At 35.2% G+C, this 17,743-nt stretch overlaps 1 protein-coding gene across 2 annotated transcripts in view; it reads right to left on the bottom strand.

Moving 5' to 3' along the window:
- The window catches only part of qin (tudor domain-containing protein qin), a 462,035-nt gene that overhangs the window by 885 nt on the left and 443,407 nt on the right, over positions 1–17,743 (bottom strand). For both annotated transcript variants that reach the window (XM_073957242.1, XM_073957253.1), the window contains one exon: positions 5–469. In XM_073957242.1, the coding sequence (XP_073813343.1) occupies positions 5–469 (465 nt within the window). The remainder of the gene's footprint in view (positions 1–4; positions 470–17,743) is intronic.

A 17,743-nucleotide genomic window follows, 5' to 3' on the forward strand; every position in this document is an offset into this window, starting at 1 on the left:
TTACCTCTTCTTCTTGAAATGAGATCCGTTGTTCCAATTGTTGAGATATTGCATCTTCCTCTTCTGACTTTATGTCATCCGCTACTGAATGCCAGTAATTCATGGCAAACGTGTGACTCATTTCAACAATATCTTCATCGTCTCCTTCAGAAATACTGCATGATTCGTTTTTCATATCATTCCCGCTGATATTGCTTAAAGCATCCACATCAAGCAGTAATCCTCCGTTCATCATTTGAGTGTAGTCAGTGTGGTCAAACATCCGCTTCTTTGTTGGTGGTGTTACAAGACTACTTTTGTTTTCATCTCTCGACTGTGTGATGTTCGACAGTAGATTATTTTGGCGTTTCTCTACGCGGTCGATAATATCGGCAATTTGTTCTTCTTTTTTCTGTGGCAGCGCCATCCAATTGCTAGGCTCAATATCCATTGCACAGCTGTCTTGATTTAAATGATTTACATCGAAATCCTAGAATAATAATGTTAAATTTTTTAAGTAAAGGTTCCAGCAAAGACATATAACAACAGCAAAAACAGCAAAGACAATTGTCCAGTCAAAGTAGACATAAGGGGAAAATAATTCCCACAAAGCTGAATTTTGGTGGAAAGCTAGGGTTTGCCATTACCAGTAACGTCCTAAAAGTCCCCAAGACAATATGTGGGTAATCTTGGCCTCATTGCATCCTCACATAAAAATATTCAAAAATATATTGCAATATACCCCAAAACATAGTGCAATTGAGTGAAAACTCTGCGCAGTTTCCGTAAGGGCGACATCTACAAAAAACAAACAAATTACAATTTCTCTCTCTATACATTTATTAGTCTACGTTTGTATTATTTAACCGATTTTATCGATCCAATAGACATTAAATTCTTCTGGAGTAGATCCTTGAATTCAGAAATGTCGTTTTTGATACTATTACACGAAATTTTTCTTCTTGATTGCGATTTTAAATTACCTGCAAAATGCATTGTTTCTGTTTCAGAACCTGCAAGAATCTACTATTTTTGAATTTTTTATAGATTTGACAAAAATAGTAAAAGTTATGAACAAAATATTCAAACATGAAAAGGTTTGGACTTATAATACTGTGCAACACTGAAAACGCAAATAATTTCTAGTAGGCATTTTCTGAATGTACATATGTAGATGCCGTTTGGATTTTCTGGATTGAGCAGATTTCTGCATGGAGCGGGTCTTTATCTCAGAAACGGGAAGCAATTTTACTTTGCTATCATTAGCAATATTGTAACCCTTAAAAGTATGCGTCAAACAGACCAACTAGAAAAACTACATTCGCGCATCAAAATCTTTAAAATATAGAAAATTTTACATAATTTATAGAATCCTGACCAGTAGCTCCTTAACTATTGGGAGTTTATTTTTAAGCACTTTTTAAAACACACATTTTTTTCTTCCCGGAATCGGGTGTCCTTTCAAACGGACAGTGACAAAGTTCACTACCGAACATTTGTATAGGATATACATGCTTGTTACTATTATGGATAAAGCAAACATTAATTGCCCACAAAGGCAAATGTCTGTACGTTTGTTTGAAATTTATGGACTCAAAAACCGCTGAACAGATCTTCCTGAAAATTTCAGAGTATTTTACAGCATCGTCTGAATGTAACATAGGCTATAAAAAAGTTTTTAAATTAATCTGAATAATAAATAAAATGGAAAAATTGTATGCGAATATCATCTATAGAATGACAACAGATATTGTCTCCAAATTTGGAATGTGTGAAGGAATTTGGTAGAAATCGGTTCAGTTTGGATTTGGATATATATATATATATACTAGCAAAATACCCGCTACTTCGTAAGCGGAAAAAGGAATAATATACAATTTTTATTTTTTTTTTTTAATTTATTGAGACTAAAGGATAACAATAAGGTGATTTTTTTACATAATAATGAACACTTACGACTATAATGTATTATCGCAATGATTAAATGGTGTTTACAGCATCAGGCTTATACATAGATTGTAGAATAATATACAAATAAACAATATTTAATATGGAGAACACTGAAAAATTTGATGTACTAATTAATACCTTTTTGAATTGATATTTAATTTTTTTCAAGTACTGCTCGTATAGGTTTTGTTCGAATTTCAAAAAAAGACCTCTACACTTCAACAGCGGCCTACATTTTAAATCCCAGTCCATGTTTTATTAGAACGGTATGGGTATTTTGAAAATTTTATCCACATTTTCCAACCGAATTTTGGAATTTGTGATATCAAAATGTAGAAAACCATTATTCAGAAGATGTGACCCTATATAACAGTTAATTTCTCAGGATGTAAAAAACTTCTTGTAAAACATTAGCCGCATAGATCTACCTTTTCAAATGAACTTACTATAACGTTTAGAATAGACAACAAAGATAAAAGCAATTTTGTTGAAAAGGTACGTTTGACTTTTTTATTTCAGTAAATTATTTAGAAACCGAATTCTTGTTAACCTAGAAACAATAGTATTCAGAACAATTTTTAAAATCCTCAGCTCAAATGTTACAGTTTTAGCTCTACTCGTTTACCCAATGTCAATGATATTACATGTAGAAACCTTTCATACATTTAAAGGCGGATTTAAATAAACATTCTAATCCAATCTCAACAGTTATCCTCCTAACAATATTTCAATATTTAGTATTATCTAATACTTCTAGTACACTTATTGTACGACCACCTCTAACAATGAACCTGACAAATCAATAATATATAAGAATTTCACTTCTATTCCTTAGCCCAATATCAAATTTATTGCAATTTTGTACTTTTCACGCACTAATATATAATTCCATCTTCATTGCTACACCCAACGTCAAATTTAATAGCATTTAGTACATTTCGCATTTCTCAATAAATAATCAGCCTAATTTTATAACTTGTATGCATTTCAATAAATCCGTATCTAAACACCAACACAATCCTTCATACTACAATTCGAAATTCCACCTATATCCCATCATGCAACACAAAACTGGTACCAAATTTAGTACTTATAATATGTATAATAGGGTTAGTCATTTTTTCATTTTTTTCGAATATCAAAAATCTGTGAAAATGGCATGTAGGGCAGGCAAAAATAATAAGAATTGCGTTTTTACTTTTTCGAAATAGTAAAAAAACCTTCCGCACAAAATGCAAATACTTTAGCTAAAAACAAACTTTTTTAGTTTACTTTTTTTAAATTTTTAAATTTGAGAATTTTTTTTCTGCAATAGTTGTTCTTGGAAATAATTTTTTTTAGTTGGTTTTAGTGCATCGATTTCAAATATGCAATTTGATCAAAAATCTGTCATGTAGTTTTTAAGCTACATCGATTTTAAAATTTTCAACTCGGTTTCATTTCCCAGTTTTAAACATTTTAAACGAGTTGCTCTAATAAAAGTTTGACAATACAGAAGTAATGTCATAATACATAAATTATATCGTTTTGAGTTTTAAATTATTTTTTCATAGTTTGTGTTCACATCAATATAATTGAAAGATATAGAGGATTAGTGCTTGAGAAACTAAAAAAAAATTTATCAAATTTAAAAATCACAAAAAATTCAAATAAAAAAGTTGGTTTTGAGCTAAAGTAATTGCATTTTGTGCGGAACGTTTTTTCACAATTTCGAAAAAGTAAAAACGCAATTCCACAGATTTTGAATCTAAAAAACTAACCCTAATGTATAAGTTTCAAAAATTACTTCCTTTTATCCAAAACTATATCCCAACCGCGATTTAGTATTTTTCGTATACATTAGTACGAATTTCCAAAACTTCCTCTCTATCTCCACTCTAAACGTCAACTGCTACACTAATAACGACTTTCACAATTTCAGCTCTACCCCTTTACACAATGACAATTTGGACCAAATTCTGTGCCATTTAGTAATTTTCGTACACTTTTTGTACGTATATCCACAACCGCATCCATATCTCAACCCTCCATACACACCAACAGCGGCTAAAATATCAAATTTCCGAATTCCACCTCTATTCATAATACCATTCATACTTTTCGTATGAAAGTACGAATTTCAAAAACTATCTCCAACAGTAATTGCGAATTTCAAGATTCCACCTCTATCCGTCCATCCAAAATTAATTGTACCAAATTTAGTACCATTTAGTACTTTTCGTAACCATAAGTACGAACTTCCAAAACTATCTCAGTACTACACTCCAACATTAATCTAAATTTCAGGATTCCAGCTCTCTCCGTTCACCCAAATCCAAATTGAACCAAATTTAGTACCATTTGGTACTTTTCGTACCCATAAGTGCGAATTTCCAAAACTTCCTTAATCCTACACTCCAACAGTAACCTTAACTCGAAATTTCAGGATTCCAGCTGTATCGGTTCACCCAAATATAAATTGTATCAAATTTAGTACCATTTAGTACTTTCCGTACCCATAAGTACAAATTTTCGAAACTACCTCAATCCTACACTCCATAAGTAATCTTAATTCCAAATTTCAGTATTACAGCTCTTTCCGTCCACCTAAATTTAAATTATATCAAATTTAGTACCATTTAGTACTTTCCGTACCCATAAGTACGAATTTCCAAGACTAACTCAATCCTACAGTCCAACAGTAATCTTAATTTCAAATTTCAGGATCCCAACTCTATTCGTTCACCCAAATCCAAATTGTACCAAATTTGGTACTTTTCGTACCCATAAATACGAATTTTCGAAACTACCCCAATCGTACACTCCATAAGTAACTTTAATTCGAAATTTCAGGATCCCAACTCTATCCGTTCACCCAAATATAAATTGTACAAAATTTAGTACATATAGTACTTTTCGTACCCATAAGTACAAATTTTCGAAACTACCTCAATCCTACACTCCATAAGTAATCTTAATTCCAAATTTCAGTATTACAGCTCTTTCCGTCCACCTAAATTTAAATTATATCAAATTTAGTACCATTTAGTACTTTCCGTACCCATAAGTACGAATTTCCAAGACTAACTCAATCCTACAGTCCAACAGTAATCTTAATTTCAAATTTCAGGATCCCAACTCTATTCGTTCACCCAAATCCAAATTGTACCAAATTTGGTACTTTTCGTACCCATAAATACGAATTTTCGAAACTACCCCAATCGTACACTCCATAAGTAACTTTAATTCGAAATTTCAGGATCCCAACTCTATCCGTTCACCCAAATATAAATTGTACAAAATTTAGTACATATAGTACTTTTCGTACCCATAAATACGAATTTTCGAAACTACCCCAATCCTACACTCCATAAGCAACCTTAATTCGAAATTTTAGGATTCCAACTCTATCCGTTCACCCAAATATAAATTGTACCAAATTTAGTACATTTAGTACTTTCCGTACCCATAAGTATGAATTTCCAAAACTACCTCAACCCTACACTCCATCAGTGACCTTACTTCGAAATTTCCGTACCCAGAAGTACGAATTTCCAAGACTAACTCAATCCTACACTCCAAAAGTAAGTAAATTCCAAATTTCAGGATTCCACCTCTATCCGTTCACCCAAATCCAATTTGTACCAAATTTAGTACCGTTTACTACTTTTCGTACCCATAAGTAAAAATTTCCAAAACTACCTCAATCATTCACTCCATCAGTAATCTTAGTGCCAAATTTCAGATTTCCATGTCTATCTAAATCCAAATTGTACCAAATTTGGTACCATTTAGTACTTTTCGTACACATAAGTATGAATTTCCAAAACTACCCCCATATCTCAATCGTACACTTCAACGGTAATCTAAATCCCAAATTTCAGGTTTTCAGCTCTATCCGTTCACCCAAATCCAAATGGTACCAAATTTAGTACCATTTAGTACTACTCATACACATAAGTACGAACTTCCAAAATCATTTCCTTATATCAACACCACTTTCCAACCTTGATTCCCATGCCAAATATGAAGATTATAGCTATATCCGCTCAAAATATACAACTGGTACCAAATTTAGTAACTTTTCGTACACTTATAGGTCGAATTTCCAAAAACCCTTTGGTACATCTTTCTAACTCTCCATCAGTTACCCTCATTCCAAATTTCAGAATTCTAGCTCTTCCCGTTTGCCTAATACAAAGGGTACCATATTTAGTACCTTTTAGTACTTTTCGTACCCTTCTAGGTCGAATTTCCAAAAACCCAGCCTTATCTCACCCCTACACACCGACAGCAACCCACAGTCAAAATTTCAGCTTTCTAGCTTCAGCGGTTTCGTCTGGGCGATGATATGTCAGTCACTCAGTCACTCACTCACTCACTCACTCACTCACTGAGCTCTTTTATATATATAGATATATATATATATATATATATATATATATATTCGGTCGATTTCATGTATTTGATGCAACTACACGCTATGTAAGTCCAATTTCAATTAAATTTTGAATGTGACGGAATTTGGTGTAAACATATTTTGTTTCATTTATTATTATATTAACTTGTACTAAATACAATATTAATAAGACATAGCATTGACTACTATGGCCATCAGCTATTGGTTTAAATATAAATTTTCCAAAAAAAAAAACAAAAGAAAAGAAAAAACAAAAGAAAAGAAATCCCAAATCCTTCAAAAGTTGACGACCCTTCTCTTTATAGAGAAGGTGCAGTTTACGGATGTGCGTTCGTTCCGAGGAGCAAACATAGACTCTGACCACTACCTTAATGCAGCTAAGGTACCCACCCGGTTAAACGTAGCAAACAAAGTACGAACAGACACAATACGAAAGTTAGACATAGGTAAGCTGCAATCACGACAGAAAGCCACAGCATATTCCACTCAGCTAGCCCAATTGCTTAATCAAAGCACTCCTCATCCCGATAACATATCAGCGCGATGGCAAAGTATCTGCTAAAGTGGGTCTGGCGGTAAACGGTGTTTCGTTTTTCTGTGTTGGGAGCAGCATATCCCGGAATGCATGCTCCGAATTCTTTTGGCCCGTGGCGGGACGGAGGAAAACCGAGGACCAATATATCTGTGCTCAGTTTGTCACATTCGCATCTTCACCCACATCCAACCTTCGGTGAGATGCAATAGATGTCAGGAGTGGGTGCATCTAAGGGGTTGCTCTGGACTTGTCCACGTGAGGGACTTCTTCTTCTTCTTTATTTGTTAATTCGTTTTCCGAATGTTAGCGACCAATACAATACAAATATTTTTTTATAAATACATATGGATACAATATTTGTAATATGTTTGTTTATAGATTGCTTAGTATATCTGCAAACGCCTCTCTATCTCTAGCCTTAAACAATAGGGTTGTAATGTCTCGGATGTCAGTCCATTCTGTGATGTTATCGATCCATGTTGTCTCCTTTCTACCTCTAGCAGGCCTTCCTTCTATCCTTGTGCGGATTACAATTTGCAGTAATTTATATTTTTGATTTCGCATTATATGTCCCAAATACGCTGTCTTTCGTCTTTTTATAACTGAGATAAGTTCTCTTTCGCAGTGCATCCTTCTTAGAACATCGGCATTTGTCACATGGGCTGTCCAAGGAATTTTCAGAACTCTCCTGTAAATCCACATTTCAAAGGCTTCAAGTCTTCTTATATCAGCAGTTTTTATGGTCCATACTTCCATTGCGTACAATAGCACTGAACAGACATAGGTTTTGATAAAACGAATCTTTGTTTCAAGATTAGTGTCATGACTCGTAAACACTCGTCTGTATTTTGAAAAAGCTTCTCTGGCCAGTTCAATTCTGCATCGTATTTCTTTTGAACAGTCCCACTGTTCAGTTATTGTAATTCCTAGATATTTGAAACTTTTAACCCTCTCCACATTGGTGTTGTGAATTTTCAATGTTGCATTATTGTGGTCATTCTTTTTGCTTACAACCATGAATTTTGTTTTACGGATGTTAATTTTCAAACCATATTTCTCGCTGTGTGTTGTGAGCTTATTCATAAGATTCTGGAGATTCCAGATATGCCATGCGACAGTAAGGTTGTATCATCAGCATATCGTATGTTGTTCAGAAATGTTCTATTTAAAGGAATGCCGATTGGAATTTTGTTTATCGATTCTTGAAAAAATTTTTCTGAATAGATATTGAATAGCAAGGTGATAATATGCACCCTTGTCTGACTCCCTCGGATATATCAATACTATTTGTCATTTCCCCGTTCACTTCTATTTGTGCATTTTGATTCCAATATAGACTTTTAATACATTGTACTTCTTTCTGATCTAGGCCAATGGAGATGAGGATGTCAATCAACTTATCGTGTAACACTGTGTCGAAAGCTTTTTCGTAATCAATGAAGCATAGAAATAGGTCTTTTGTGCGTTTTTACATTTCTGAACCAATGTTTGTATTGAAAAAAGTGCTTCTCGGGTTCCCATCCCTTCCTTGAATCCAAACTGGGATGTTCCCATGGCTTTTTCACATTTTGAGTATATTCTGGAGTGGATAATACGCAGAAATATTTTTAGAGCATGGCTCATAAGGCTAATAAGTCTGTATTCGCTACAATATTTTGCATGGTATTTCTTCGGAATGGTAATAAATGTTGATTTTAGCCAATCTTGCGGGAATCGGCCTGTATCATATACATGATTAATTAATTTGTTATAAGTTCTATATTTTCTTCATCTATTAGTTTTAGGATTTCCGAGGGAATCTCGTCCGGCCCACAAACTTTCATATCTCTCAGACTGTTTATAGCAGTTTCAACTTCTCTTCTACTTATTGGTGTTCCTGTAAGAGGATGTTGCGTCTGTTCTTCAAAAGTTGTTCTATGTTCATCTGTAAAAATTTGTTTTATATAATCTCTCCAGATATTTTTATTTTCTTCTATGTCAAAAACAGGATCATTATTATTGTTGTAAAGTACTTTTGAGGAAGTTTTGCGGTATACACCAGCAAGTTCTTTTAACTTTCTATGGAGATTAAAATCGTCGTGAAGGCTTTTTAATCTTTCAATCTCCTGACATTGTTTAATTAGGTGGTTGTTTTTTGCTATTCTTACAGCGCACGGTGGTCGAAAGCACTGATCTAGCGGCGCGAAATTCATAACTTGCAAACGAATTGAGATACGCCACTGAAATTTTACACAATCTCAGCTTGTACATGTGGGTAATAATGGGCCAAATATGAACAAAATCGGCCAATGTTTTGGTATAGCCCCCATAAAACGGTACCTTCCAATGTTCGGTATTTTGAAGATTTAAGCCACAATTTCGTAGCAAATTAGCAGTAATTTGGTACTTAGGGTTCCTAGTGGTCACAAAATATTTCCACCAAAAATTATGAACATAGGTGCACGTTTTGATATAGCCCCCATGTAACCGTACCTCCCAATTTAAGGTATTTTGAATATCATGACTACATTTTTAATTCAACTTGGCTGTAATTTTGCATTCCGTGTTCTCACTGCGTATAAAATCTTCTTGCAAAAAATTTTCAATACGGATTTATGTTTCGATGTAGCCCCTTTTATGGTACCCCCGATTCGTTGAATTTTTACTTGTTATCCCATATTTAGTAACATATTTAGCTATAATATGGTATTATAGTGTCTCCGGGGGTAGAACTCCTCCTTGCAAACATTTTTCAAGATAGGTCCATATTTTGATTTAGCTCCCATACAAATGTACAGCTAAATTTGTATGAATTTCATGCACAATCCCTTATTTTAAAAGTGCAGTCATCAAAAGATTTGCAAATATTTGCAGCCCGAATGTGGTTATTCAGTATCCAGAGATTCCAATTTCATTCCCCAAAAAATAATCGGACCTAATTCGCCCAAGTTTACAAGATGCACTCTATGGAACAAGCGCGTACAACCCATAAAAACACTAAAAAATTGAATTTTTGAACATTTATTGCTATATAACTAAGTACATCCAGACCCCAAACTAATTTTTATAATTTAAATCACACCCTCTGCTATTAATTAAAATTATATCTTGTCCATTTTCATTACGAATTTATTTAACATTTAAACAAATATGAAGTTAATTTTTTTGCAACAATTTTTTAAAATCTGATGCAACAAAAACTCTTATATTTGATAGTGAATAACTGAGTGAATATTTACAACAACAAAATCTTTGTCTGCAAAGTGTCTGTAATCGATACAATGGAAAATATTTCGCAATTTTATAGTTCGATTTTTTGACTTTTGCGCCGCTAGATCGGTGGTTTCGACCATTGTGCAGCGGTTTGGATTTCCCTATTTAGTTCCCAATATCGTTCAAAATTTATGTTTTTATGTTTTCGTCTCTCTTCCATCAAGTCGAGAATATCCTGTGTCATCCACTTTTTCTGTTTAGATATTTTGTGATATCCAAGGGTATTATCCGCTAGGGGCTTGAGCGTAGTCCTTAGTGCGTTCCACAAGTCGTCAACGTTTTCAGTATTTATGTTTCTCAGTTCCTGATTTATTTTATCTCGGAAATTTGCTTTGAATGTGGTATTTTCAAGCTTTGCCACATCGAGTTTACGGCGAATCTTCCGTTTTTTCCTCGTGGCAATTTTTATGCGCAACTTCATCATCAGAAGATTGTGGTCTGAAGGAACATCAGCACCTGGATACGTTGAACATTTCATAACCGAAGATCCGTATCTGGTATTAATTAATATAAAATCTATTTGATTTCTCACAATAGTGTCCCTTCTATCTTGCGGTGATTTCCACGTGTATAGTCTTCTTGGGGGAAGACAGAACATTGTATTTGTTACCATCATTTTATGTTCCTGACAAAACTGAATTAGTCTATCACCCCTTTCATTTCTCTTGCCAAGACCGTGTTTTCCTGTTATACCTTGGCACTTTTCTGCTCCTATTTTAGCGTTGAAGTCGCCTTGAATTATTGTTATTTCGTGGCTTTTTGTCATTATTAATAAATCGTCGATTTCCTCGTAAAAAGATTCAATTTCATGATTACTTTTGTCCGCAGTAGGTGCATATACTTGGATTATGTTTATATCAATTGGTTTACATTGAATTTTAAGCAGCATAGTCCGATCCGACTTAAAAATAAAACCCGTTACACTTCGCGCTATGTTACTTTTTACTATAAATCCCACACCGTTTCTGTGATGTTCGGTAGAATTGCCAGAGAAGTATATTTTCGCGTTTTGGGAGCTAAATTCACCGTTTTGTGGCCACCAGGTCTCACTTATTCCGAGTATATCGATGTTTAATCTATTCATTTCCGCTATGGTGTTTGCTAGTTTTCCAGCGTTCGAAAACTTACATTAAGGTACCGTACAATAAAGTTTTGTACCGTACCTAGCATGAAAAGTTACACTACGATAAGGTACCGTACATGTACACAAACTTTAAAAAAAATTTTAGCGTTTGTGTACATGTACCCAACGATAATCGTAGCGTACATGTTTGGTACGCAACCACCATTGTAAAGTAACAACCACGTACCCAACCGAATTGGTTGGGTACGTACGTTATAAATGTTGCGTGTACATTAAAAACCACGTAGCGTACATCATTATGTACCCAAAAAACAAAAGGAGGTTGCGTACACCTGAGTGATGTTTATAAAGAAATATAAAATATGAATGGCATGAGGAAAAATGCAACCATAAAAATAAGAGTGAATATCGTATAAATAAAATACAAAAGTAACTATATTTATAGTTAACCAGTAAATATGAAAACATTTATTTATTTTATAAAAAATTAATGAATATAAAAAAGATTTACATACTAAAGAAAATAGAATTTAACAGGAGAAAGCTCAACTTTCATAATTGAAATCCCCATTAACTTTTACCATTAATATATGTTCAAGATTTGTTGCTGACATGCGGTTGCGCTGATCAGATAATATGTACTTCATAGCAGAAATTAAGCGTTCCACGCTTACTTGGGTTGACGGTATTGCCTGTACAATATTAGCAATATCACTGATGATGGTTTTCTGAGAGTTCCAAAACGCTATTATATTTTCATTTAGTGGCAATCTTGATTGCCGCTCATAATTGGCAAAATCAGCTTCTAAATTGTGTAAATTAGATGAACTCGGCATTTCTGTGGTAGGATCTATAATTCGCAGATAATCGGAAAAGGATTTGGCTGCATCTGGTCTACTCGGTGATGGAGTTTCCTCTAATTTTGGGTGACTTGTATTGTGTTCTGAAACATAAAAGATGATTGATATAAATAAATAATCATTGTTCTGGTCTACTTAAGCAAACTTACCTTCTTTTGAGTTCATGCGTTTATATAACGATAGTATGTAGTTCTTCGCCCTTTGTTTTTGTTCACAGGTTAAGCATACTTTGATTCGTGGATCCAAAAACACAGCTGCGTTAAACAGTTCATTTCTAAAAGTTTATCCTTTCTTATCTTCAAGGACTCCTTGAAGATGGATTTTCATGTTTCTATCCGGTAAAGCGTCAATTTGAAATGTTATATCCATAACAATAATGTATAGTTCACTATAGCACAACTGTTCGCTTTGTAACTTAATGGTAGCATTGTAAATAGGTTTAAATAGTCCCAAGAATTCAGTTGCGAAAGACCATTCTTTAGATTCAAAAAATAAATCAGGATAATCCTGGCTTAGTGTATTTATAATTTCCTTCATTTCCAGGCATCTTTCAATCATTTTATATGTTGAATTCCAACGTGTTGCACAATCACTGATAGGTTTTTTGTAGAGTTCACTTCTTAGAAAATTTAAAATCGTTTTACTGCTAAGTTTTTTTTACCACGAATCGTATCTTATCGACATTGTCTTTTATTGCCGACTGTTTCAGAACATCGTTTACACACAGGTGGAGAGTGTGAGCACCACAACGAATGCTAGTAATTGTGTTCGATTCAATTGATTCAGCAATCGATATAATCTTCATCTTCTTCGAAATCCACGGCATCATTATCTATCGACAATTGCATTTCAGAGTTCAGGATTCGTACAGTTTTGAGCATATTTGATCCGTTGTCGGTTGTAATCGTTAAAATATTACGTAAATTAACATCATATTCCTTTAGAACATCCAATAAAACTGTTTTTAAATATTCAGAAGTGTGACTTGATCTAAGCTTCTTTATAGCCAACGTTTTAACAACGAATTTACCATGTTTAATGTACTGAACATTAATACCCAGAATACTTAAGTCCAGCCTTGTTGCGACATCCATCTTAAGGGAAAATAATATCCCTTTAAGATCGTTTGAGATTTCCGTTTTAATATTTTTTGAGAAAGCGATAATTCGTTCCATTACGTTATGTTCATTTACAGTTATCCTGAGTATACTTAAAACAGGTTCTATAAGAACTTTGAAGGCTTTATCTTCGGCCATATGTAAATGACGTCAATTTTTTGTAAAAAGTTCCACCAATATTGTTTCATTGCTTTTTGGATTCACACTTTTTTAATAATACTTTGATGACACTTTTTTCTTTTACGTCTTCCCGTTTTTGATCAATATAGTTCGCATACAAATCGGGATGCACAATTTTCAAATGTCGCTCTAAATTTGCGGAATGCCAATTTAAAACATTGTTGACATAATTTTGTAAATTACACACTGTTTGATTTAATTCGTTTGTACTGAACATATCACGAAGAACGATATTTTTTGGTCTTGGCATTTTCATAATTATTTTCACTCAACGTTTAAAAATGAACTAAATAGCATATGCGGGGGTTCTTTTGCATATATAGTTTGCAAAAAATGAATTTTGTTAAAAAATTACGCTACTTGCAACTATTCCAAAGGGGTTTCGCGAAATTTTCCGTAAGTTATACAATAAGACTACGAGTGTAACAAACTCAAAAACTAGATCATTTATGTAGTACCTGAATGGTTATAATTTATTGCAATACACAAGAAAGGTAAAAACCAATATTGTGGCTTACAATTTTTTAAATCATAATTTTTATGATGTAAAAAAGAGACAGGTACTTTATGGTTTTGGTGTGCGAGGAATAATATTTCCACCTAGTTCTGACTTTCTAACTTATCAAAAGCAAAAACTCCGACAATTCTACCTGTAAACAAACTATAAAAATATAGCAGATCCAAAGACCGGATGTTGCCTTCACAGCTAGGTACCAGTCCTTGGTTACCTCAACGGCAATTCATAATTTGGAAAAACACAAAAAAGCAAAAAGTAATTCTTATTGTGGTGGTGTAGCTTTTCTTTTTGTAAGATGATGTTGATACTGAAAACAAGTTACTTGAAACTGTTCTTCGATGCTTTCTTGACTTTGCTAAAATATTAAAAATGAACCACCTGTTTTCACAATACAAATGATACGAATTTTAATAATAAAAAAAAAAAAAAACACCTCCATAACCTACAGCCCTATAGCAACCCTTTTGTAAATTGTCAAGATTTTAGATATTCGATGAGAGCGTTTTGTTTAGGCATTACTAACTTCTTGCATATGTATTTATGACATTTAAATAATGATATTTATAGTCGTAATTAATTGAAGATACATATTCATTTTTATTTACTTGTATTTCATTTGTATATATTCCACAAAAATTAAACTTAATATTTTTAATACCTTATTAACCAAATAAATGTAAGTGTACCCTAGCAACACTTTCTTTCTAAAGGTACATTATGATGTACTCTACGTGGTTTTTTAATGTACGCGCTAATGTACGCAACCTTTTCGGTTGGGTACGTGGTTGTTACATTACGATGGAGGTTGCGTACCAAACATGTGTGTTTGACGAACTTTTCGAATCTCGTTGGGTACACTTACATAAACACTAAAATGGATTTTTAATGTTTGTGTTCGTGTGCATAAACTTTATAATTTTTTTTAGTGTTTGTGTACATGTACGGTACCTTATGATAAGGTACTGTTTGTTTCCGAACACTGGTTTTCCTGCTTCATAGAGACTCCTTATATTCCATGTTGCAATGTTTAAATGTTGTTTTTTACCTCCGGGGATTCTTAGCACCCTTGTATTGCCGGAGAGTAAGAGCCGTGTATTTGTTTCATCACTCATGATTGTATGGTTTTCGAGTGAGAGATACTTCAGTGGTTTCCCGTTGCCTTCTGAAGGGTTAACTGTTTTCCTTCTACGTATTCAGCCGCTCCACTGGAGTACAGACGCTGTTTGCTACCGCTTACTTTAAGACAGACGCAGCTACCTGTTGGTCCGCGGGACGTATTTGATTTCCGTCCTACCACCCATATCTGGGAAGCATTCCCCTATCCGCCACCTGGGGACGCGCCCTATAGGGGTTACGTGAGGGACTACGACAGGGAATATGTTGCTGCATGCTGCGTGAACACAGTCCCCAGTGAGTCGTCGCCGGATTACGAAACTCCCTCGTCGTCTGACTACGAAACTCCCCCGCAGTCCCCTCGACAACAACCGCACACGCAGCCTTTAACGCCAGCCGTTGTTGTCCCAATCCCAGAGAATGCATCCTTTTTGCAATTTAATTGCAATGGACTCCGAGGTAAGATCGAGGAAATAGTAGATTTCATGAGTCGGAAGAACATCAAGGTCGCTGCGGTGCAAGAAACCAAGCTCAACAACAACTGTAGCTTACAACATTGTGATGGTTACAATGTGCTAAGGAAAGATCGCACCAGAAGTGGAGGTGGGGGATTAGCTTTCCTATTGCACCAGTCTGTCCAATACAGACCTATCTCGCTTGAGCCTGTCTCTAATGACCCGTACATGGAATGTATGGGGGTAGCAGTCAGGTGTGGAACTGCCGAGATAGAGTTGCTGAACGTATACATCCCGCCGAGAAATAGCTGTATCTCAGATTACGTGCCTAACATTAGCCCGCTTTTGGAAGGTCATAATCGTCTGGTCCTGAGGGACTTTAATGCGCATCATGAGATGTGGCGTTCGGCCCTCGGAAACGACCAGAGAGGTACAGCCCTGGCTGAGCAGATGGATAGCACTACGTTTTGCACGGTCAATGAGGACGCCCCTACCAGAATTAGAGGAGAGTGTAACAGCTCGCCAGACATAACCATCGTGTCAGCTGGTCTGACAAATGACTTTACCTGGCAACCCGTCATTTCCCTTGGATCAGACCATTTTCCCATAATTGTCTCCATTAGCAGACCACCCGATTTCATTACCTCTGAACGCCGCACATTCTTCAATCATAAGAAAGCTGATTGGACGGGTTTCAGAGAGTTCACCAATCACCGCTTCAGAGAACTGCCCAATCCTTCTGGTTCCGAGACATCATCACTGCTGCAGCCGCTCGCCATATCCCTGCTGGTCGAATACCCGAAGTAAGACCAAACTTCTCAGCAGATGCGACGGGATTAGCAAATGAGCGTGATGAGCTTCGCCGAACCAACCCCAATGACCCCAGAGTCAGGGAGCTGACACTGGAAGTTAACAGGCTAGTCGGCGAGCATATGCAGAACAATTGTTTAAATCATCTAAAGAGTTGCAACATTGGAGCCGGTATAGGTGAATTGTGGGCAACGGTTAAGCCACTCTTGAACCCTGGAAGATAGGACCTCAGTCACGTTTGGCGAGGTTACGTTGACTGACCCGAAGAGGTGCACAAGTTATTTCAATTGGCAGTTTGCCGAGCACCCCGAGAGTGACAGGGCGAAGAGAAAAGTATTACGTCGCATCAGAGGAGGAACCACCACAGTTTGCAATGCATGATGTTGCCAATGCCATCAGGAACGCTAAATCATCCAAAGCGTTGGGCCCTGATGGAATCTCCATGGTAATGCTGAAGCAGCTGGATGAGCCGGGAGTGGAGTATCTCACTAAAGTTCTCCACTTGTCGCTATCCACCCTCATTGTTCCCGAAGTCTGGAAAATGGGCAGGGTGGTCCCAGTACGGAAGCCCGGCAAGGATGCCAGCAAAAGTGAATCGTATCTTTTACAACCTATCTTTTACAACACGCATTTCAAACACTGTTCACACTTGCAGTTTATTCTCGTATTTGGGATTTCACCACATTATTGACATATTTATAAAATGTGTGTTCCCGTACTTTTTTAACGGTAAAAGTAGTAAAAGAGAGAACTGTGAAAAATACAACTTTATTCAAAATGTACAGAAACGGAAAAGATGGAAAAAAACGTAAAATAAAACTGGAACAAATGTCAAAGTCGGCATACCTGCCAATTAGAAGTCGGCAACCATGTTACTATTTTTTACACGCTCAAATTTGTCGATTAAAAAGTTTTTAAAGAGAGCGCCTTTCAACGCCATTTTTGTTTAAAGAGAACTGAACATTTTACTACATTTTGGTGTACGGCAACGCTTTGTGGTAAAAAACGTGTAAAAGTAGTAAAAATTTATGTTGTATTATTATAGTTGACCTTTGGACTTATTATTCTTGGAGTTTTGGTTTGGCTTGAGGTCATGCAAAACATAAAAACAACAATTTGTAGTTGGTTTTAATGTATCACTTTATTTTACCGATATTTCGATCGTCCTCGACGATCATCATCAGGGTTTTTGACTTTAAATAGAAAAAACAATAACATATTGTTACATAAAAAATTTTAAATAACAAAAATATAAATTTAGCAATAATTACATTTTGTTGTTTTACGTTAATAAATTGGCGAAAATTCTACTTCCACTCATGTTCTAAGGTATTTTCCAACTGAAGAATTTCTGTGTTTCTCAATAGTGCTTCGGTAGATTTGAGCACAATTCTCAGTATCTGTCTTGTAATTAATGCGATATTTTGATGGTACATTAATGATGCGGAGCATTTCCAACATACATCGCCGTCTGTAGTTATTTTCTTGTGA

Source organism: Musca autumnalis, unplaced genomic scaffold, assembly GCF_047663935.1.
Source record: "Musca autumnalis isolate F117 unplaced genomic scaffold, ASM4766393v1 scaffold_1, whole genome shotgun sequence".
Taxonomy (NCBI): domain Eukaryota; kingdom Metazoa; phylum Arthropoda; class Insecta; order Diptera; family Muscidae; genus Musca; species Musca autumnalis.